General features: G+C 42.2%; 1 protein-coding gene across 1 annotated transcript in view; it reads left to right on the top strand.

Moving 5' to 3' along the window:
- The window catches only part of si:dkey-61l1.4 (collagen alpha-1(I) chain), a 104782-nt gene that overhangs the window by 20828 nt on the left and 59446 nt on the right, over positions 1-24508 (top strand). Inside the window, exons 2-6 of the mRNA XM_035435770.1 lie at positions 9552-9705; positions 10517-10675; positions 12124-12316; positions 15270-15410; positions 16330-16410. Of these exons, the coding sequence (XP_035291661.1) occupies positions 9552-9705; positions 10517-10675; positions 12124-12316; positions 15270-15410; positions 16330-16410 (728 nt within the window). The remainder of the gene's footprint in view (positions 1-9551; positions 9706-10516; positions 10676-12123; positions 12317-15269; positions 15411-16329; positions 16411-24508) is intronic.

The raw sequence follows: 24508 nt of genomic DNA, 5'->3' as shown, positions 1-24508 counted from the left end.
GAGGTTAGAACCATGCTGCAGGGTTGAGTCTGCTTCTTCTCTCCATAGAGAGTCTTTTGACTGCTCCTTGTTCTACCTAGCGAAGCCCTTAATGCGGGGGTCAAACGTGCCCCAACATTGATTCAGACAACTCAAGGAAGAAGCCAGGAGGACCTAGTGGAGGCAGGCAGTGTCAAGCACATCCAGCCAAGGACAGGCTGCTCAGTGATCACAAAATAAAAACAAGAACATAATATAGCTTAGAAAATAAAATAAATAACTGGCCAGAAGGTCAGCAAGGAGGGCAAGAGTGGAATGTGCAGTAATGCACACTATTCTACTTGATATCCAGAAATATTCAATTCTGAAGGCTGCCATTGTTTGTCTTTAATTCAGTTAGGGAATCATTTATGTTATTTCATGTCTACCCCCTCTGCACTAGCCTGGCTTTAGCTGTATGACAGAACGCTGCCTGTGTCTATCTGTCTTAAATGTGATCCCTTTCCGGATGCACTAAAGGATAGAATTAAATGCATGCTGGAAAAAGTACCGAAATAGGTGGAAGACTCAAAAGTCTCATAACAAGGAGGCTTTGGTTTGCATTAATTCATGATCTGATCATACTTAGTTTTAAGATGCGTTTTCACCCTCCTTCAAAAATATGTAGATTGCACAGACTGAGTTATATAACTGCAACTTGGAATTTCTTACCCTTTGCATGACCAAATGTAATTTGAATTGTGGGGATACTTGATCAAATGCATACATATCTGTACTTGTTCTCTAATCACAGTTTTCACGGAAACAACTTCCACTACCACCTGCCGCAAGAATCATACTAAGCTGGACTGTCATGTAGGAGAGCTGCATGGCAATGGTGTGGCAGGGTGTCAAAGGAAGTGACTGCTTTGCTGTAATCTTTTTAAACCGGTCAAAGTTTGGTCTAGAGATGGGATGGGTACATGGCTTTTGTCACTTGATAGACGATAAGATGTTGTGAATTTTGTGACCCCATGTTGTGAATTTATGGGGTCATCAACAGACCATGCAGATGCCAGGCCAGTGGGCTCTGAGCCTGCTGACTGATCAGAGAGAGGGGGGGGTGGGGGCAGACTGTCTCTTCATGGGGGGAGTTCACCACACAGCCTCTTCAAAGGGGGGGGTGGACCTGGCTGTGTTTCATCAGCTCCGTCGCGTGAGCGCAGTGCTCTACAGTCGGACTTTCTATGATCGCTGTAGTGTGCGTGAGTCTGGGCAGATTCCCTGCAATCTTCCCCTGGAGATTACGGCCTTACCACTCGCCTTGTGTGTATCGTGGGGGCACAGGGAGAGGAGAGAAGTGAATCCCTGCCCTATGCCCTATAGCAGTTGATTGACTGTGGCTGCAAGCTTTCCCATGATGCTCATCTTGCCGAGCCGTTTTTCTTGGAACGCTATTCAATCATAGTTCAGAGGTACTAGGTGCCTGGGGAGAAAATATTCAAATGCAAACACATCTGTGGAAATTGAAAACTGATAAAAATATTTATATGTCAAAACAATATTCTAGAACTGTGGTCCACAGAGTATAATTGTTATCTTTTATTACGTGTCTCTTCACTTGATTGTTTAAGTCTAATGGAAAGATAACTGAATATCCTATGCTCTTTCCTGCCAACTTGTGATAAGCTTGGTGGATGAATGTAATAGTAATATTAGTATATTAGTAGCAATACTCACGTACTGCCTGTGTAGCATTTTCATGTTCGTAATATAGTGTACAATGAGGAAGAATTAATTGAATATCAACCACCATTCCAGGGTGATGAAGGTCCATTGTCTTTTTCCTGAGCACTCTCCATAGGTATGGTGATGAGAGATGGGATAAATGAGCCAGCTGTTGGGAATTTGACCACTAGACCAGAGAAGCTAATCTTTGCAATAAGTAGACATCACAGGGACCTAAGTTCGGCATTTCATCTGCAACGCATCTCCTTAAGTACAGTGTGCCTGTCACTGCAATGAGCAGTGGTTTTTCTGCTTGTTTCAGAGGGAAGATTCACTTCCTGTTGGCTGCCAACACCATTCCCTGCAGTGTCTTAGTTTTTTCTCAACTAGCTTGGGCTACCATCCAAGTGCTAGTCCAAGACAAGCACTTAAGCAGCCATTCAACAAGAAAGTCACAGCATCGAATGGCTGACAGCTGAGCATGTTTTGCTCACAAAGATCCACACAGAGAACAAATGCTTTCAACACTTCATAACCTTACTCAAAAAGCACTTTTATAAAAAGCAGAAGTAATGCAAATAATGCTAAATACACAGTAAGGATATAGAGTTAAATGCAAAATTATTGGGACAGTGAAGCAATTTTTATTTTTTTGGCTCTGTTCTCCAGTACATTGAATATAAAATAAAACATGTATGAGGTTAAAGTGTACACTGCCAGCTTTTATATCCATATCAGGTGATCTGTGCAGAAATTACAGCCCCTTTTAAACATAGTCCCTTCATTTTAGGGAAGCAAATTTAATTGGACAAATTAAAATATTCTGAAATAAAGTCATCATATTTAGTAGTTGGTTGCAAATCCTTTGCATTTGTTGACTGTCTGAAGTCTGCAAGCCATAGACATCAGTAGACGCTGGGTATCTTCCCTGGTGATACACACACACACACACACATGCATGGTGCATCTAGGTGTGTGTGGGAGGGGCAGAAGTGCTGTTAGGGTGGGGTGGGGTTTTCCCTTTGTGTGCCCATTGTTGCCCTCCCCCTGGAGTCTGCGGCATCAGCCAACACTCCATGATACAAGTGAAACCCGCGCTTGTGTCTGGGAGCTAATTGAGCATTTAATAGGAAACTAATACAGCCAGAGTGCCAGCCAGAAAAGGGCCAGATTGGGCACTGTGAAACTGAATAAGAGAGACTGCATTAAATACTGGACCATAGGAGCTCTTTGTGCAACAGAAATCTAATCCTTAATTAAGGAAAATCAGCACAGTCTGCCAATCACCAGTTTGTGGTGGTGTGGGTCACTTTTCTCTACTCTGGTGTGCAATTTCAGGGGTGACCATGGAGTAATAAAACTAAGTCACACCATTTTAATACTCAGAGAAACTGTTTTGGGAAGGAAGACGGGTGGGGTCAATTAGAGGGAATCAGAAATGTATGCTCGCAGATGTTAACACCCTGTAGTTTTTCATGTCCTCCCTGAGCATTCTGGCACATTAGGAGCAAGGAGTGCCTCTATCCCAGTGGTCCTGAAATTTACCTGGGGGGAGGGGGTGAACATGATGACTCCCAAATATATGTTAGAAATATAATTTAGGAAGAGGGAATGTGACTTCAGCCAACTGAACCACCAGTGATATTTCACAACCATGAAGGGACTAATGTTGTGTTGTAGACCTGAGAGTCAGTACAGAAATTTTCTCTTTTCAACTGAATGCCACGCACAGCAATGCAGCTCCTTCATGCAACTTGGACTTGCTATTACTTCTTACTACCAAAATTAGGTTGTCGAGCAAATTGTGCTTTAAGTTCCTTGGTCAGATCACTGCTTTTGGTCAAATGGAACTTGAATGAATCTCACTCACCACAGTCCCTCTGGCTCAGTGTGGCCACAGTCCCACTCCTGTTCATCCTGGATACCTGTTAATACCAGACTCTCACCATCCAGTTCACACTAAAACTGAAGTAAATCATAAAATTCCAGAAAGTGAACTGTCATTTTAAATCAGGGGTGAGATATTCCGGTCCTGGAGAGCCAGTGTGTATGCATGTTTTTTTTCAACCAATTACAATGGCCAAAGGAGCTGATTGCCTGTCCACACCAACACTGGCTCACTCGTAGATTAGATCACAGTAAATTGCTTCATATAGGGACACAAGAATAGTTTTTGGTTGCCATTCATGTGCTTATCAAGAGATGTAGCTAAAATGTCAGATGGCGTAAATGCTCAGCTAATTAATGCTGGCTAATTAAGTACTGTAATTAAGGCAAGAAGTTGGCAGGAAAAACTGGAAAAAGATCAGGCCCTCCTTGCCCACCTCTATTTTAAATGCTGTGGTTCCTCTAGAGTAAAACTAAATTCTGTGTGTGCACGTGTTTATGTGGCAGGTGCGGAAGAGGAAAAGCCATCTCTTTTTCAAACTCTTTTTCCAGCATGTGGATGCAAGGTGCTGTGATCAATCACTTCACCAACCAATCAATCAACCGGTCCACAATGGTTGTAGCACGCTTTTACAATGGACAATCTGTTTTCCATTCGGAACAAAACAAAGAATACCCGTAGTCAGACGGGGAAAAGCTCAGCCAGGAAGAGGGTGTCTGGGAAACACTTCCACACAATGGCTGTAGGTTCAGGGGACAACAGATAAATATCCATGAAGCCTTGCAAGGTAATGCAAGTCTTTAATGTTGCCTTCTCTTTTCTCAGAGTGGCTCTCCCTCTTTATTTCTCTGTGAGCACATGGGCTCAAGGTGCTGCTATGCTCCCTTTGCTCATTCTTCTCTCCCTATTTTTCACTGTCCATGCCTCTCTATCTCTCTATTCTGCACATGGGCTCAAGGTGTTCCTCTGATCCTCCCTTGTTCCTCTGGGTCTCTGAGTCTGTCTCCTGAATTTTAAACTCCCTTGATAATTCCTCTGATCTGGCTTTGTGCCCCCAGCTCACATAACATTGCTAAGGTTTGTTCGGGCTATATTCAGTCTATGTGCTGGCTGTACTCAGTCTAGTGTGCAGGCTATTTTAGTCTGTGTTCAGTCTATATTCATTATTTTCTACCTGTGTTCAACGTGATCAGTGTGTACAGGTTAGGAAGGGTCTACCCTCAGTTTGAACCTATCCTTTTCTAGCTGTTGTGTCTCTTTGCCCCATTTGATGTTTAATGTGGTACGTAAGTTTGTAGCACCTGTATGGTAATCAGTTACATAACCCACTGTCCTAGCAGTTCCTCCAAATTCACCATAATGTAGTGCCCATGGTTTCAGACCAGACATCTGTTTTTCTATTTCCCAGTAATTTATTGCAGTCACATCTGACTTGCCCCCCTACTTCTGAGCAAGATGGAATCCAGTCACTGGATATTTTAAGGACTCGGCATTCGCATTTGAAGTCTCTGGAGGTATTCTTCCAGGTTTCTCTCTGAATTTTTCAGGGTTTAAATCCAGTGGTGATAGAAGGTAGACAAGGTCATGGTGGTGTTATTGCTTTCCCCTGTCCCAAACCCCCTTGGTGGCATGTTCCAAAAGGGACTTCACAGAACTCCTGTCATTGCACTCTCAGAATGTTCACATACTGGGAAGGAACACCAATTCAGAGCTCATTGTCGGAACTGGCCTCAAAAACCAAACCCATCTCCAGTGCTAATAGGCTAACTCTGCCTCCTCCAACCCCAACACCCACCTACTCTACTTCAGTGCATAACTTCACTCTCAACTTCGTGCTCATCCATTTACCCAGAAATGGGGTGCTTAACAGGACGGCTGTATAGTGAAACTATTAGAAAACTGGGCTTGGAACTCCAAGAACGAGGGCTGAATTCCCAGGTGGGGCACTGCAGTTGCACTTTAGAGCAAGGCACTTAATCTGAACTGCTTCAGTAAACATCCGGCTGCATAAACGGATTATATGCAAAGAATGTGATCTCTGTAAGTCGTTCTGGATAAGAGCGTCTGCTAAATGGGTAAAACGTCAAATGAAAATGTAAACCAGAGAAAGGGATACTGTACAGAGCACACCCCCCCCACCCAACACCCAGCTGGAGGCCCCCGTATCCGTATGTCCATGTCTGAGGACCGCCACGCTTCCAGGTCGGCCCAGGTGGGATCATGATATATACAGTCTAAGGGTTCATTACCAACTTCCCTGGGATAAACCCCATCCATCCTACAGAACAAACACAGATATTGGTATCGACATTGAGTTGAAAGGAGGGTAAAGTCTCACTTGTTGACATTATTCTATATCCACTTAGGGATCAGTGGTCATAAGGCTTTGTAACAATTGATTAATATGAATGGAATTTTTCTTATAGTTGCTTTTCTCAGTTCTGCTCCAAATTTCATTGCTTTTCAAAATGCAAAATGTCAGTGTTGCTGCTCATGTGTTAATGAATGAGGTATTTGGATAATTTGAATCTTTGAGCTGCTTTAGTGTCCTCCTGGAACACTAATAATGTACTGCATCTTTGTTCAACTCTTACCCTGCAGCTAACCTGCTTTTGTTCAAACATAAACATTTTTACATGCAGTTTCCATGAATATTTTGTTGTTGTCTTGCAAAAACCCTGTATTACCAAGAAATGGAATCATGAGAAATGGCAAAATACACTTGAGTTGGGGATATGAGTTTGCTTTGTACAATTTATGATCCAATATAATTTGTGCCCCTTACAAGAAATTCCTAGTAGAATTCTTAATTTCTAATTTGTAATAACAGTAATGTCATTTAGTTACCTCTAACAGAGGTTTTATTACGTAATGTATGTTCATTGTTTTTTATTTATTGTATGCCAGCTACTTCAGCTGATGCTCCCTTTGGGAAAAATAGCTATTCTATTCTATTCTAAATGTCGGATTGATAGATGGAAACTGGTTTCTCTGTTTTTTCATTGGAAATAACTGAAACCACTACCTATTCATGCTGCTCCACTAATTGCATGCAGCAGTGACATCATTCCAGATGCTCTAGCTCGAGACAAAGATCACAAACTTGTTTACATTTATTTTTAGGTGGAAAATTGACTCCATTTATACTGGCTTATGGTCAGTGCAATAATGTAAAGATAAGCGAAATACTAAATAAAGATATTAGCTCCAATATCTTTAATTAGTATTGTTATAAATAAAAAAAAAAGGTTTTTTTTAAGAGAAATTTACATTGTGGCCTGTGAGGAGGCTAGTACTAACCCTTCCCTTTTTGTAACAGATTTTTTCATGGATGATACACAGCTTTACTATAGCAAATAAAACTCCCGATTGTCCTTGGCTCACAATTAAATGCAAGAGTTATTTTTTTAACAAACACAGTTTGGCAATGTTCAGCGATCACAAGAATGCATTTCACTTCATTCTGCCATCAAAGTTATGCACAACAGTTGAATGAAACCAGGCGATTTTGTGCATTTTAAAATTTTGCTCAGCAGCATAATCTTTGCAGTCACCAGAGGAAGGCTTACCACCCATTTCCTGTGCAGGGAGCATCTTTGTCTGTAACTGTGCTGGTTTGCACCTGTGCTGGCGCATTCAAAGTGACCTCATCTTCAGCAGTTACGCGCCCTACAGCCACGCTGACGTGTTACCTCTGTACCTGGTTCTGCTGTGGTGCGCTGGAGACACATGTGCAACACATGCTAAAAAAAGGACGGGACTGCAGGATTATCGCCCTCCCCCATCCAGAACACATACGCATGTGTTCATATTTGTGGTGCACATGGCATGGTGAGGGGCTGACAGGGATGGGGGTTGTTTTTCTGGCAGGAGTTCAGGTGCAACTCCATTAGAATTCCCTTAGAAGTGCACTTCAGGAAAAGCGGTTTGTTTTTCGCAAGGAATCAAGGACAGACTCCTGTCTGTGAACTCAAGTGAGAGCCATTTTGGCCATAAATATTTGTGCTGTCCACATCTCATCTGAAGGAAGCTTCTAGAGAAATACTGTATTGCTATGCCAGGTCAACTTTCCTCTTTCTTTATTCAGGTCTCTTCAGGGTATCAGTTGTTTATCGTTGACCTTAACACAATGAGGCTGGAGTTAGCCTTGCATAAGGACTGGAATCCTTTAAATGGATTTTGTTCATCGTTGTTTGCCACCAATGGTGTGTGGCTCTGCAGTTCAGTCTTCACTGCCTGTACAGACCTCTGGCAGTCCAGTCAAGAGTTGGGCATAGTGTGACTATAGACAGACCTGAGGACACCTGAGACAACCGTTCGCTCACCTTAATGGCATCACTGTATCCCAAACTTTTGTTGTTCTTTTTGCAGTAAGATTGAGTGTTCATTTGTCGGGTCATTCTGGCCTCGTGTTATGCTTAAGGTTTGGAGTTGTCTACAGCAGAATGTGGTGCAGGTTCTAGGTGAGCGGAGCTGTAACACTGGACTATTTTTTTTTCATCTGTTTTTTTTTTTTGTTTGTTGTTGAAGTAATCATGCGTGACTGGCCTTTTTGTCCAAATGCCAGCGTGCCCATGAGGGGGTGGCAGAGGGTTCTGACTGAAAGGTTGGTGCAATCATAGAAATGGCGAAACAGGGTCTGAAACACGTTTGAAGGAAACCACTCTAATTTTGCAAGAGAAGTGGAGGAAAGAGAAAAAAATGCACTGTACCCACACAGTGGTGGGGGTGTGTGGGGACACAGCTAATGGCTAATCCTACAGGACTGATTATACCTTAATGAAAGAACCCACTAAGTAGACCCTCAGGACCCACTTCCTTGCAGAGTATGTATGTACAATGATTTTATACCCATTACACTGGTGCCAGTCACCTAACCTGGCAATGAACCACTTAAGAAATTGATTGAACATCTGGTCAGTTAAGAAGGCAATTAAAATGATTTATTCCCTAATGGTTACTAAATGGCACTTACTAATTATAATGCACCATAAACCATTTGGGTTGATATCCAACAAGATTACTGGAGAACGTTTTTCCCTTTTTGGAGAACAAATTGAAAGACTACGTTAGGGTAAAAATCATTACCTTTGTTTGAAAAAAAAAAAAAAAATCATTACCTCATGTTTGTATTTCTTTTTTAAATTCCATTTCCTTCTGAGCCATTAAAGTAGCTGGACCATAATAGTTTACCACCATGTGGAATGGGGGAAAAGAAACATGTGAGAGCCGCTGGGAAAGTTTAATCGTTCCTCATTGAGAATGAGGAGGAAAGTGAAGGTAATTGAGGACAACCGCACTAAATATCTCTTCTCTGGAGATCTGTGGGGTGGGGGTGGGATGTGAAATAGATCCCACCACAAAAATCCCCTTGGCTCACCCGAACGCTGAGCTTTAGAGTTCCTGATGCTGTGGTGGTCTTAGGGTCAGGGATGGCTTCAGCATCACATGCTTTTGTCCACTCACTGGTTCCTCTACTTGTACATACTACTGGTGCCGGTGGACCCCATACACACTCTAAGCACACATCACCTGTCGTTACCTGTGAGGCCAATTCACACCTTATACACACTTATGGAGACTGTACACACCTTACTCATATATAGTATCATCCTAGGCATGTCATATGCCCCTGTCTGTGGAGCCCACGCATCTTACATATGCATTTTCTCCTCCTGGTCGAGCATCATCAGGTCTGATTGTGCTGTGAAATGAGTTGTTCGCAAGCAGCAGCCTAGCAGCCTCTTTATCCTGCTGCTGTCCAATCCTGCCATCCTATGGGACTGCACACGCTCAGTAGTGCCTCCAGGTGACCTCACTCCTGTCATCGCTTATTATTGGAAATGAAATCCAGAACTAGATCCGAGTCTGAGCAAAAGCAGAATCTGTCTTGAATTGACTCATCTCCGTGGACGAGGGGGAGAAGGGGGAGAAGGGGGCCTCAGGGTGACAGGTGTCTGTGCTATTCTCCCTGCAGAGGAGGTTGATCTGCTGGAGAGTCTCTCCTGGATAGCCCTGAACAGCAGTAACGTCTCTCTGACTGTTTCTGAGGGGACCCAGAGGTGCCCCACTCTGCATATTGGCCAGTACTCCACCCTCACCCTGCCCATGAGGGAGACATTCGGACCCAGGTAAAAATGACATCCACCTGAGCAGGGAACAGGGTCCTCCTATAGGTCCTTCCAGAACCTTGACAACACTATGACAAATGTGGAAAATTCATATTTCTGTCTGTGTAATTGTTTTTCTGATGGTTTGTACATTTTTCAAAGTTCTTTTAATCCATAACTACGTATCTCATATTCTAACAAAAAGCTATTTTACTTTAACGTTTGCTTTGTGCGTTTGTGTGTCTGTCTGCCTGTCATTACCTGTGCCTGTATCTGTGTCTGTGTTCATGCCTACATCCGTAATTGTATGTTATTTTTGAATTTACTAAATATGTGATGTTTTTATTCCATGAGATCATGACTTCATCTAGACTTTCAGATGAATATATGCACCCATTCACACAGTAGTCTCTGGAATTGTAGAGATGGTAAAGATGAAAAAAATTAATTGCTGTTTATCAGTTTGCTCTTACAATGATTTAATTGTTCAAAGAAAAAAATCACCATGACATGTGCTGTGGTTGGATCTTCCGGGAGGCCAGTAATCCAAAGGTTTCCAAAAAATCCACAAAACAATGGTTCACTGTCCACAGAATCAAGCTTTTGCAATTGCCATCCCAGTCCCCTGAACTAAACCCCACTGAAAAGCTGTGCAGAATGGAGGAAGAGAAATGGCCTCGGATCCCCTGCTATGCAGTCTCCTTAACCTCATCAAGGATTGTGGGAGAAGGCTCAGCTCTGTTATCTTAGTTTATCTTAGATTAAACTAGTTAAAGGTAGTATGCAGAAATACATAGAAATTTGATGTGTATGCTTTGTTGTTTCTGCGCAGGTTTCCAGACGAGTTCACCCTCCTGCTGCAGCTGCGCAGCTCGCAGCCGGAGGACCGCAGCCTGCTCACCCTGCAGAACCCCTACAGCCACATCATGCTGCAGATCCGCTTCAGCCCCTACACCTTCACTTTCATCTCCACCCAGCACCGCCATTACGAGTGAGTTTCCTACAATCTGGCAACCACGTGTCACAGGCTGAGGGATGCAGTGCCAGTCTGAGCCATTCCAGGTCTTATTAGAAGTAGGCTAGTGCACTCATCAGAATGATTGGTCATGGTAATTGTTTTGTACCAATCATTGGTTGTGTTATTAAAGTTCTTAGTGCATCAGACTCTCTGTCAGTGACTGGACATTTAAATGTGTGTTATAATGGACCCTCTCTCTACTTTGGTTTTCAGCATCGTTATATTTATGTGTTTGTGCTTGTGTGTGTGTGTGTGTGTGTGTGTTACGTAATCTAACACTTTTGTCAGCTACGATGCATTTGGCCACATGTCCCATGGGTGTGTTTTGCCTTCTTCTGTCATCCCTGTTCATTTGGACATGATTCAGCATCACTGACCTTTGTGATTGTCTGCTGTAGTACGGTTGCAAAGGATTTACAAATGCACTGGTGTTTATGTATTCTATGTCCCCATTTTCCTCCCTGTCGCGCATGGGATTTAACACACATGGCCGTCAGCTGAAGTAGAGAGAAGTATTTAAACGTTCTGGACATTGAACATTGCCTTTTGTGTGGTTACAACACTCGATCCCAGTATGCATTTCTTACTTTAAATATTTTTTCTGGCTTTTCCTGTAAGGATTAATGGGAAGCAGCTATACCCGTGGTTATTGTGCCTCAGCAAAAGTTTTTCAATGTAAAAAAGCTGGGAGACTCTCATGCATAAAGCATAAAGTACAGTCTGCATCTTGCCAGCTCAAAGGGAATGTGGTCTTTATTTGCAATCTTTACTCGCATCAGCAGAAAATCTCTGTGATGGCTGTCTGATGGGTGCTTGTAGTAATGTATAGAAGTCACGAAGGGTATTTTTGCATTTTTCACTTAATTTGTGGGGTTTTGTGAATTAAAAGTCATTAATTAATTCTTACTTTGGTAATTATAATGAAGTGCCCAATAAACACCCAATAAAGTGCAGCATCAGTTGGTTTTTGAAGTACATGCTCTGGTAACAGGAAAAAAAAAACTAATTAACAAGCATATTACTAAAACTACAAAAGCCTAAAGGTGTAATAATACAAGCTGAATGAAAACAGCATGCACTTTTTTAATAAAGCCATCTTTTGCCTGGGCTCCTGAATGGTAAGTCAGCCAAACCTGAATGGAAACCCTTCGCATGGGAAAAATGATGTAGCTCCCTCCTGGTTCACCACCATTACAGATACAAGGCAGACAGTGTTTTAAATTCCTCTGCAAATCTACCTGTGTAAAGATGTCAGATTGGAGAAGCACAGGTGAGCGCATGACTGAGTAAGAGTGTGATCAGTTCCCCTTCCTGGCAATCTTGTCTTCATCTCTAAGCAGACCTATCCCTGTTGTATAAGGTTGCATTTTTGAGTCATAAAGCTCCCCCCCCCCCCCCCCCCCCCCAACCATTGTGTTCAGGTTCCCCGTGGGGGTGCTGTCAGACGGGGAGTGGCACCGGGTTTCGGTGGGTGTGTCGGCACACCGCCTCGCCCTGTACGTGGACTGCGAGTTGGTGGAGAGCGTGAACTGGAATAACCCCAGCCTGGACATCACCACCGACGGGCTGCTGATGGTTGGAGGAATTGTGGAGGGATTTGAGACTCCATTTGAGGTGAGCATCACCCCAATGAAGGCTCTTTTTACCTCAGTCTTTTCACCACAGTTTTATTTTATTTTATTTTTTTAAACTAAATAAACTGTATCTGAATGTTTTGTACATATGTCCGCTTGAAAAGGTGCACTTTTTTATTTTAGTTGTACTTTTCTGTAGTTTCATGCTGACCAGCCCAGAATCTTACTGATGAAGCCTTTGAGCTGACGCTTACAGAAGAACAGCTCTGTAAATATCCATGTTGATAAATCTACAGTGCTTGTCACATTACAAGCGATAAGTATGCTGTGATTTTTATAGGTTTGTTTTTTTATTATTTTGCCCTTTGTTTTCAAAATAGATACAAGCATTTTTTGGCAACGTATGACTCCAATTTTTAGCTTTCGAAATCGCTGCCACGAAACTGCCAGCTACCTAAATCGACATGACGTGACCGATGGCGAACACATGTTTTGTTCAGAAAATACCGTAGCCCTGAGCAACCGCAGTAAGTTATGGAAATCTGTGTGAAAGTACAGGTCAAGTTCAATGCAGCTGTGGCACTTCGCTGTTATTTTTTCATATTTTTTTGTTTTTGTTGGGGGGGGGGGGTGTCTAGTGTTTTGATAAACTCATGGATTTTCTGTTTAACTATTTATTATTTCATTCTTAGGCAACAACTAGGTGGAAAGAATCAATAACACTGCATAGGACACCTCGCATTTTAGGACAATCTCAAACTCCCCCACATTCCAGGATGCTCATTTTTTTTTTTGAATCTGCAATCCAAATACTTTAGATTTTTCTATACAACCTTGTTGAAATGCATCTGTCTAATCAATATCACTTGTTCTCATGTTGAAATCCCCAGTATATCAATAGCTGCTGTGCTTTATGCATGCAGCGAGCCAATTCTGACTGTCTGGCTCCGAGGTCAGTAAAAAACCAGCCAGACTGGAGGAAGACCCGTCCAGCCATGCCTGCAGAAGATTAGCATGTTCTCAATTATCATATATTTTTCCTATTGAACTGGTTGTGAAACTCAGCAGGCTGCTCGGTGGCACATCTGACTGAAGTTGGTCTTTCCCCTTTCACATTAACACACACTGACACCTGCCACATTGCTCAGGAAGATCAGCAAGCTAGACCAAGGGGATGATATAAAAAGCAGCATTCCATTTCATATAAAACCTTAAGACTAAATTCATTAGACTGCCACCAAGATTTTGGCTGAGATGGGCCTACTTTCAAATGCGGGAGTGTGTGTGGCCTCTGAATGCATCCTCACTCCCATATCCTGTAGGAATTAAGACCCTCCCTGGCCCATCCCCAGGCCTGGGCTACGCTAATGATGATAAAACAAAAATTGCTTGTACGTCTCATAAAACTGCCTAAATGTCACCCAGCATGTCCACCAACGCCCAGATTCACATCCATGTCAAATACTAAAAAATGGGCTTGCATGATGTGTTAATGTGGCCTACCACTAGGTGGCACCAGAGAGAGCAGCATCTTCCATTGATCATGATTTATTTGTAATTGCCAGAATCAAGAACAGAAGCACACAACTTCTGCAGTCTTTCAGTGGAAGTACAACATGAAGCATATGTTATTACAATACAGAGAACACTCTTTAGTGCACTGAAGATTGTGTGCTTTATTGTAAACATTTTACCCCCATAGCACCACCTCTTGTACTAATTCAAGTTTTGGAATTTTTATGCTTTTAGGTTAAATTATTATGGGATTATGGTCCTGGTTAGCATAGTTAACTTGTGCTAGTGCTTTTGTGATACTTGGTCTGGGAATATTGTTAGCCACATCTGTCACTATTGCTCATATTAATCAGGTGAATGCACTTATGTTTCTCCTACATTGCAAGCCCCCCTGGATAGGAGCATCTGCTCAATGATAGTCTCATAACATAATGTAATGTAATACCTGGATACAATTTTAAGGAGTAAAACAGATGTGACACAAGGTTTTCTGTCTCTCAGCACTTCTTTATTTTTGAGGAATATTTTTGCCTCGGAAACAGAAAAACCCAAACAGAAAAAATGTTTTGTGAAAGTACAGCATATACCACCTTGCGGAGCGCATATTGGATTGTTCGCACGCCTCGCATATTATTTCCTGCCTGCGTATTTGTCAGTGTTTGTCCTTGGTCACCCTTGCAATCTACAGAGGGTTTAAACTAAATCCACCAGTGCAGTTTAAAAGAGAAAAACAGTGTGTTTAAAGTGGACAGCCTTCTTTCTGGGGTCATAAATCTCCTCATAATCATAAATGTCCTCGGAGGGTTCAGTGCCTTTTAAACTTAGTGTGTGTGTGACTCGGCCCCTCTGGACAAGGACCTTAATGGATTCCAGAGCTCTGTGTTGTGAAGAGGGGCATGATGGGTTTGGAGCCAGATCGAGGGATTTTTGTCAGTAGCCATCTTTACCTGCCCCCCACCCCTTACATACTGCATTGCATGTAGGGAAGGGAAGTGTGCTTGATAACTTCCAGCACAGGGCCTACCAATAATAAAGGACACAGGAACGCCTTTGATCACATGGCATTCTGGGTGATTTTTAAAAACTCCATTAGACATTAATGATCAATGTGAAGGGGATGGAGGAGGTGGGAGGAGGCAGGTAAAGGAGGTGTGGAAAGGTGGGAGAAAAGCCCAGAGCCCTTGAGATACAGCTGCAGGGGGAGGGCATTGAGCACACCTGAAGGCCCAGCAGGGATTAGCGCTATCCCATGATGCCGCTGGGCAGTTAAGCTGACTGAGGGACGTCTGATTACCCCCGTGTGCTGACAGCTACGATGTCTGGCTCTGCATGAAACGCGTATAGCGGCCAGGGACCAGAGAGAGAAGGGTCTTTGGGAAGGGCTGTCCAGGGAAAAGCAGGTGGCTTGTTGTGTGGGTGGGGGGTGAGAGTAGCCTCACGGGTCATGTGACCTCACAGGTGGGTACGTGTCTCCCCAGGGGGACCTGAGGCAGATGACCTTTCTGTTGGGCGACCCGGATGCGGCCACGGACCACTGCACCCTCCATATGCCCCTGTGTAATGGGATGCCAATGCCCCCCAAACCTCCCCGCTCCCCTGGGATCTCCCAAACCGTGGAGGTACGAAACACTCTCCCGCAGCCTGAGGAAGAAAAGAACTACCCCTATGTTCTCTTCACAATATTCGATGTCCTGCATCTCACAGGATGTAAATGAAGCTGGGCGGCTCAGATCCAGCACTGTTGGGGACTGTAGCCCAGCTCTCTGAAAACCAATGACACGCTCACATTCATATAGGGAAGCTAATCTGGCTCGACTGAAATAATGACTGCTTTAATCAGCTATAATAGAAACTGCCGCTGTCCTGAAGATATAACAGAGGTCCTTTGAAGTGTGCAAGTCCATGCAATGCTGGATACTTTCAAGGCCAGGGATACACGTATCTGGCCCTTGAGGCCAGTAGTACTGCAAGGTTTAATCAGTAGCTGTTTTAAACCTGGGTCAGCTGCTGAATGGGATCTCTGGACTATCAGTGACATTAATCTACCAATTACCTTACAGGTCAAAAGGAAAACCAGTAGCAATACTGGCTTCAAGGGCCAGGTTTGAGTATCTTGGCTCTCTAGATGTACTGATTCAGTGAGGTTATTCATTTTGTCATGAACTTATTCAGTGAGGTTAAATTCGTTTTTGTGAATGCACTGATTTGGTGAAGGTAGAAAAATTTTGTGCATATACTTATTCAGTGAGGGTAGGTTCATTTTGTATACATACTGGTTTATTGAGTTTATATAGATTCATTTTTGCATACTCTGACTCAGGAATATTACATACATTTTGTGTATGTTCTGACTCTGAAAGGTTACATTAATTTTGTGCATAAATTGACTCAATGAGGTTTGATTCATTTTATCTATGGTTTAGTGAGGTTATATTAATTTTGTTCATGTTATTTTTCTGTGAGATCAGGTTCAGTCTATGCTTGTCTTCCTGCATTGTGGTTCTGTACATGCCCTCTACTTACTTCTGTCTATTCTAGGACCTTCTTCTATCCTCAAATGACTTGGAAGACCTCATGGAAAACTTTGAAAGCTCCTCTGATGTGGAAATACCACCGATTGTGAGTATGAGTCAGTGTGGAACTAAGTGCATGCAGGGGATTGGGCCACAACATGTACAGCGCAGGCCAGTACAGCCTGTATTTGCTGTGGCGAAGTACCAGTTTCTGGAATTCTCCATGAGGAATTGAGCACCACTTCCCATGAGTAAGTCAAGTGTCTTTCCACTATTTTGTATAAATGCTGAACTGAGTTCAGATCTTGTGATGGAGAAGGCCATGAATTATGGGTAACATTATGTCATGCTGCTCAAGGGTGTGACTTTGTCATGTTGGTCGAGGGCATTGCCATCCAGAAAGAAGTGCTCTGTTGGAAGAAATGCTTTAACACTGGGTGAATGATCACTCAGTACCATTGGTTTATTAGCGCTGGTAGTCGGTACTAGTAAAAATTGTTGTTGACCTTGCCTTCTAGGATGGAGTTTAATGGTGACTGCCAGTGTGATGCATCTTGGACATAAATGGGCATTATCGAGCACAGTGCCATTTTGGCTCAGAGTTAAATGACAGTGCTATTTGAGAACGCGATCAAACTAATATTTGACCTCATGAAGCAGGTAATTTGTCTTCAGAACAGGCTACGCTGCTAAGCACAGGGGGTTTGAGATGAAAGCAGAGGCTTTTGACAAATGTCTCATCAGGGATGCATCCACAGCGAGGATGGTGGAAGAGACATCTGGCTCAAAAAGTCACTGCCTACCATTAAAGCATGCTCCTCTCTGTGCAATATTTAGGGGAGTACTGTACATATAGAAATGCAGAACATTCTAGAATGCAGTGCACAGCTCCTTCTGTTGTATAGTCTCACTGTAGGTGCTCAATAGTTAATCTAGTTAGAAAGCAAAGTGTTGAATGTACATTGTTATCAGCATTTATATTAGGTAGCTGAGTGTTGTTACATACACATTGATTATATTCTTGAACCATACACAATAACTATGCTTAATGGATTTATGCACTCAAATGTGTTTAGTTGATCAATAATCATGCTAGATGAGTGCTTGGATCGCTAAACATAAACAAGAAAAATTATATGCCTGACAATCATAAACAAAGGCAGTGACAGTGATAAAGGAAAAATGATGACCCTGCATCATCCATGTTTAATTTGAAAAGCTCATGCGCCAGGCAGCTCCTTGATGCTCTGTTAAGGCTGAGACCAGGGTTGCCAATTTAGCGACTTTGTCACTAGATTTAGCGAATTTAAAAATCTTATCTAGCGACTAGCGACAAATTTGGCGACTTCTCGCAACTTTGGCAACCTCCATTCCCGTTGTCGAGCAAAAGCAAAAATCACCTTTCACCTATTTGTGAATGACGTCACATCTGAATTTCCTAGTGCTCTAGCGTTGCCCATGTTTATAAAAAGTAATGATTGACTTATGTAGAATCAGGTGCTGTAATTACACGGTGATTGATGTTCTACAGATCTAACAGATACTACGCAGCTCGGCCAACGTCATTGGAGGGCAGGCAGACACAAAACCTACGCTATGCCTATCGCCATGCATGGCTTAACATATGTTTTTTTAATATGCAAATGATTATGTGGTGATGTTATACATATGCAAATTAGCGCATGACATCATCTAGCAACTTTTATAGGAGGCCTTAGCTACTTTTCATAAAAAATAGTTGGCAACACTGGCTGAGACGCTGATAGTAGTGTGGATAAGACGATCCTTGGCTATTCTGTCTGGTATGTGACCACCATGACTAAATGTTTTTGCTTTATGTTAAGAGGAGAGGTTATGCCATACATAGGTTCCAGGAGTTTTGTGGTTCCAGGAGTTTTCCTCACTAATTCTGAACTGGTCATGTGCCTGTATTAGCAGGAAGTGTACTTGGCGAACTCTCTTCATTGTGACTGTGATTGTTTAGCTTGTTGCTGTTGCTTGGTGTTCGTAGGCCCCAGTTAGTCCCCTGCCTCTTATCCTGACTTGGCCTTAACTGCTCCTCCTGTTTCTCACAATTCACTGGGGATACAATTAACTTAATGAAAGTGACAACCAAGATGAATCAGCCCCTTGAATTACTGTTTCACGAGTTTCAGACTTTAATATGCCGTACTTGTCAAAAAAAGAGATAATATTAATATATGTTTTTCAAAATTTAAGTTATAAAAAAGAATCACATTGATGCGTTTTTTTTCTTTTTTTTGTCATATTTTTTGTTAAGAGAACTGAGGTAATATCAAATATCAAAATTGAAAAAAGGCTTCAAAATATTCAAAATATGCATATTAATGGTACCAGAAACCCAGTTATCAATGTTAAAAGGTGGTCTTGTTTAACTAGAGTAATGAGCCGGCTCTCTATTAGGAAATACAACACATTCCTCAAATTTTTCTGAGGAATGTTGAAAAATCATTTTGACCTCCCAGGCCTGTCTTGAACACAGTGGGACAGATGCAGACAGTGTCAGAAAACAAAATGTGCCGAAATGGAGGTGGTTTCCAACCTTGATCAATCGGCTTTTGGAAAGTATTTCAGATTATAGCCCCTCTACGTCTCTCACCAGCTCCCAGAAGAGAGACTTGTGAAACTATTGTCCACTGTCTTCCAATATTGTCTCTGTAAGTCTGTACTACAGAGAATCACAGTTTCAACACAAAGAGAAGAAGCAGAGTCTTAATTCCACTGTAAAAAGGCCCTCTGTGCTGGGAGACTATAAAGCTGTGCTATAACGTTTTGCCACATTTTGGCACAGTGAGCCACAGGTAGACAGTAAGGCATAGGGAAAGACAGAGCAGCACTTTGAATGTGCAGTAAAACACATGAAATCACAGTGAAGTGCAGTGAGTTACAGTCATGTGCGATAGTGTACAGTCAAACAGCTAGGCCAGGGCACAGTATCACTCTGGCTTTGGACCCAAAACAAAGCCACATTATTGACCTGTCTCACCCATATAAACACGACTGATGTGAGAGCAGTGAACCCTCTGGTTCAGTTTTTTTGTTTTAATGCATTGACAGACGTGGGGTTAAATCCCTGTGCTGGTAATAGTGGTCTCTGTCCCAATACACAGCCGACAGAAAAGCGCTAACGATTCCCGTCTGCTTCCTAATTAACAACCCAGGAGCCTCGTCAGCCATACTGCTCAATGTCTTGAGTATGATCTGTGTCCGTTCAGAATCCCCGCCTTTTATATGTGGGGGAAATGATGGAACAGGCTAATTGCTTCTGTTCTAATCTCTAAGCAATTGCTGATTACTCAGATTAGATCTTTTGTGAGTTTAGCTATTGTTCTGTTCTTCTGAGCTCTGCTCTGTTGAAGCACTGTCTTGTTCATTCCATTCTAATTCCTTGCTATTGCCTTGAGGTTCACAGACAGGTCTTTAGAGGCAGTCATTGTAAGTGAAGTAAGTGTGCAAGTGAACTGAGTGGTCTGCTTGTTTATCATGACTCTTCCTCCTAAAGCGCACTTTACGTCATTGATGACTGGGTGAATCGATGCTGGCAGACCCTTCTTCTGTTTTTCTGTTCATTGATCTAAAAACCCATTTAGAGCCATTAGGGATACCACAGGTAGCTAAGATGGTGTTAGTGCCCAGTTTACTTGGGTTTAGAGAATGGGTCAGGCTTTTGTTTCTGATAACACGTATTTTTGACATGAGTGGCTTGCTTTAGTGGATGCAAGCTCTTTTCAAATTCCTAATTCTCATGCCAGGGCATTAAGGATTGTAATCACTCTGACCCTGTGCCTTGGAATACACACTAAGAGAAAGGTTTAAGTCAAGTGAGTGTCTGCTTTGGTTTATGGATATTTCTCAGTTTACTACCTTCTGCCGGGCACATCTGGCAACCCTGGGAACAGATGAAAAGAGTGATGTGCTGGCAGACTTTGGCATGGAAATACCTGGATTACAGGATCCTTTGTTTTTTCACATTCCTCCCAAAATCATGTTTAATTTTTATTTTTAGAAACTGTTTATTTCAAGAGCTGTACATTTGCCAGTAACAGATTGCCAGTCTTCCTTCACTTGTTTGAGTGTTTCAGCTCTACTACCCACCGAGACAACATGCATTCTGCTAGTTATCATTCAGGATAGGAACTAGCAAAAGAAATCAGCCTTTTTACCGGGACAAGGTTACAGTGGATGTGTGCACAATGAACAAGCAGGCTCTTTCACAGAAGAATCCTGCATAAAAGACTATTCAGATTCTGTTCTCATTGGCATTATTAAGACATGGAGAATATACCACCCTGCCAAGATCATGAGCATAGTGTCATCTTTATTTCATCTCATCCAGGGTTTTTTGCTAAGTTACTGCTGATGTTTGGTTTGGATCCATTCCCACAAAGCCCTACATTTGACAAGAAATCTAAGCTCCTTTCCTCTTGAATGCACTGCTGTGTCAATCCATGGCTAAACGCTACAGGGTTTTAGGAGGTCCAGTGTTCTGTTTCAGGCAAAGACGGGCTGTACAGTACCTAACCTACAGCGCACAAGTGTTCCTATTATTGGTAGATTTGACTGTACAGTAGCATCACCCCATGAAGCCTACGGTTGTTACTGTTTCTGTCATGATCTCTATAACATGGACTACAGGGTGTATCACTGTAATGAAGACTAGTGCTTTACCTTGAGCCAGGCATCCCACCATGGTGTTTTCAACTCTGTTTTTGAGAACACAGAACATGCAAATTACTGCTAAAACAGGATGGCTAAGTTACAGTTTGCTAAGAAGTACCTAAAAGAGCCTGCAGAGTTCTATTTGCACAGATGAGACCAAGATTTACTTGTATGAGAGTGATGGCAAGAGAGAAGTGTGGTTTGGGCATGTATGGCTCAGTTGTTTTCATTGTTGATGTGACTGCTGATTGTTTGAGCAGCAGCAGAATGAATTGTGAAGTGAACAGAAGCATCTTACCTGCTCAAGTTCAAGCAAATATGAAAGCCAATTGAACATGCATTTCTTATTCTGAAGAGAAAACAACCTCCTAAAACAACCAGGAGCTGAAGATGCCTGCTGTATAGGCCTGGCAGAGCATCACCAGAGAAGATGCTCTGTACCTGGTGATGTTTATGTGTCACAGACTTCAATTAGACATTGCATGCAAGGGATATGCAGCAACATACTAAACATGAATAATTTCATTTACGTAACATTAATATATCCAAAGCATTATGGTGCCCTGAGATGCGGGGTGCTGTAATTTCTACATTGTGAAACCAAAGTGTATAAAAAATGCCCATAAATAAAAGCTGAGAATGTGCACTTTAACCACATTTGCCTGCCTTCTTTCCCAGCTTGTTCACAATTGCTTTTGTTGGAGGCCCTAATGGTTTCATTGGAACATTTTATTTTTTTCATTTTCTGTCAATTTAATTTTATCCTTTAAGTAAACATAGTATTTGTAAAATGATAGCACAATGGTTTGTTAATTCAAGTCCAATCTATCTGAGATCAAGATAGCAAACGCCAGAATTATGGGATATTTCACTAAATTCACATGGCAAACCATATTCTAATTTCTGTTCATCAATAGTAGACTAAACATATTCAGTTCTAAAACAAATATAGTGCAAATTGAGGTTTAATTATTTAGGTTTAATTATTTTTAATACCAAGTCCCATGTATCATATTTGACACACGTAACTTTTCTGTCTCCCAGAAGCTTAAATAAAATTCCGTATTTTTATTGAAACAATGCACGATATGTTCCTTTATATAATATTTTTAAGAGGGATCCTTAGTGGCGCAGCCAGTAAAGGCTCTCACCAAAAGTGCAAACTGGGCTCCATGGCTGACATCACAGTCTGGAGCCTGACCAGGAGAACAGTCTGGAGCTTTGACCCTTATGCAGTTCTGACCGGGAGGGAGTCCTCAGTTCTGGAGAGGAATTGCTATCAACCCATCCAGAGTGCGCTTGATTTATGTCAGCCTGGATTCCTCAGTCATGGAAGAGTTCAAAGGGAAAGAGATACGAATTGGCAGCCCCCATATACACTATATGACCAAAAGTATCTGGACACCACTTGGCTTAGAACTGTATTTCATGGTTTGAGCAAGGCCCCTTAGTTCCAGTGAAGGCAAACCACAATGCTGCAGCATACAATCTCATTATAGATGGCTCTGTGCTTTCCCAACAGTTTCCAGTTTCAGCATGACAATGCCACTGGGATGGATGAATGGAAGCAAATCCCTGCAGCAATGCCCCACCAACATCTAGTGTAAAGCCTTCCCAAAAGCATGGAGGTTGTTACAACAGCAACGGGTGGACCAAATCCATACTAATACCCGTAATTATGGATGAGATGTTGGATGTCAGGTGTCCGCATACTTTTGGCCATGTAGTGTATTTTTAAATTGATCATTTAATTCCGTGCCCAGGTAAAGGAATTTTGGTTAGGTCAGCAGCTCCCTTCAGACAATGGTACATTTATACTTCAGCTGCCATGTCAAAGAAGGTACGACATGAAATTGCTGTACTGCCTGCTTCTAACACAGGGGATAGGTATAAGCATGTGTAGTGGACCTCCTCAAGAGATATGAATGGACCAATGTATTCAGTGCTGTTCACCTTCAGTCTATCTAGCTGTTACAGAAAAAAATCAGTGGATATGCACAATTAATTCACTGAGTTGATGCCTGTGGCCAAATTATGCTCTTTGCAGTTGTTCTTGAAAGAGTCTGATTTAATTGTCTGATGCAGATGGAGGGGTGCCTAAAAGTATTTAAAATGAGTGGTGTATAATGAGTCTAAAATCATTTTAAAGTAGTAAAGTATAATTTCTGTGAAATTATAACATGTGCATTTAATCATGCTTCTACTGGTACTTTGTGCAGGTTGCTGTGAAAAATTCAGTTTGTACAATAGAGAGATTAAAGAGGGAGTCAAGCACAGGTGTGCAGTAAACACACAAGACATCTATTTTATTGTAAAAATTGTTGATAGGTGCTTTTGAAAAAAGCCCAAATGTGAACAATGAGCGCTAGCATCAGTAGGCAGTCTGTGATGTCATAGACTGTGTGGCAAAATGTTATAGATTACATAACAAAAGGTACACATCATGCTTCCTCTACCCTAAGAATGGTTATTGCAGGGTGTGTTGTATTCCCTATCCTCTAGGGAGTATGAGTGGTTGTTGGTTCGGTTTTATTTTGTTGGAAAGAGTAACTGTGTCCTACATAAGAAATGGTAAAATCATTATCTGAAGCAGAATAGTGTCATTTTCAGTTTTGTAAAAGATCTCTCCATGTACACACACACACACATGCAAACACAGGCATTAATACAACACAGGCGCAAATACAGTAAATACCCAGATGCATGCAAGCACACCTAGGCATAAGTTTCCACACAAATATACACACATACACAGGCACACACATTTCACACGCTCATGCATTCACATACTGTATATACAGAGAGGCTCATGCATACAAAAACATGCAGACATGCGTATGCATAAATACAAGTGTAGACAAATGTATATATGCATGCACCCTCATAGTAAAATAGTCCAGAACTGGTAGTCCAGCAGGATTTCAGAGATCTTTGTAGCCTGATATATATACTCTCCAAGACTGACTGAGCTGATGGTGAGAAAGTGAACAATTGCACAGAGGTGAAGGACATATCCCAGAAGCCCTGTCCGATGAAACCCTCCTTCCAGCTCCTCTGGAGGTTTTGTGCTTCTGAAAGAGTTGCTCTTTCAGTGGATCTGTCAAAACCCAACAGTCTCCATTTTGTTTGGTTGCAGTCCAGTGAGGTTTTGCATAACGCTGACCCAGCCTGAGAGCATACCGCTGCTTGGCAGGGTCTCTCCTCTTCCCTCCCTCCCCCGAAATGAGATCCACTATACAGGAGGACGGGAGGCTTTCAACCCAACCTCTGCCCAACACAGTATTAGATCACAATCTATCTCCAGCTTTGCTTGATCACACTTTATTGCCGTGCAATATTAGATCTCATTCGTTCCCCACACAGGAGTAGATCACAATCTCTCCTGGCACAGTCTTACTGTAGATCCTCCGCTGATGCTGTAGGATGAACTGAAGTCTAGGTTTGTTCTTCAAGGTAGAAGCAGGTGGGGCAGCAGTGATCTCCCTCTCCTTTCTAAACACAATACGTATTTCACATTTGGGGGA

This window comes from Anguilla anguilla, chromosome 10 (assembly GCF_013347855.1).
Source record: "Anguilla anguilla isolate fAngAng1 chromosome 10, fAngAng1.pri, whole genome shotgun sequence".
Taxonomy (NCBI): Eukaryota; Metazoa; Chordata; class Actinopteri; order Anguilliformes; family Anguillidae; genus Anguilla; species Anguilla anguilla.
Note: the sequence above shows the minus strand (reverse complement) of the source record. Positions and strands in the feature narration are given on the sequence as shown.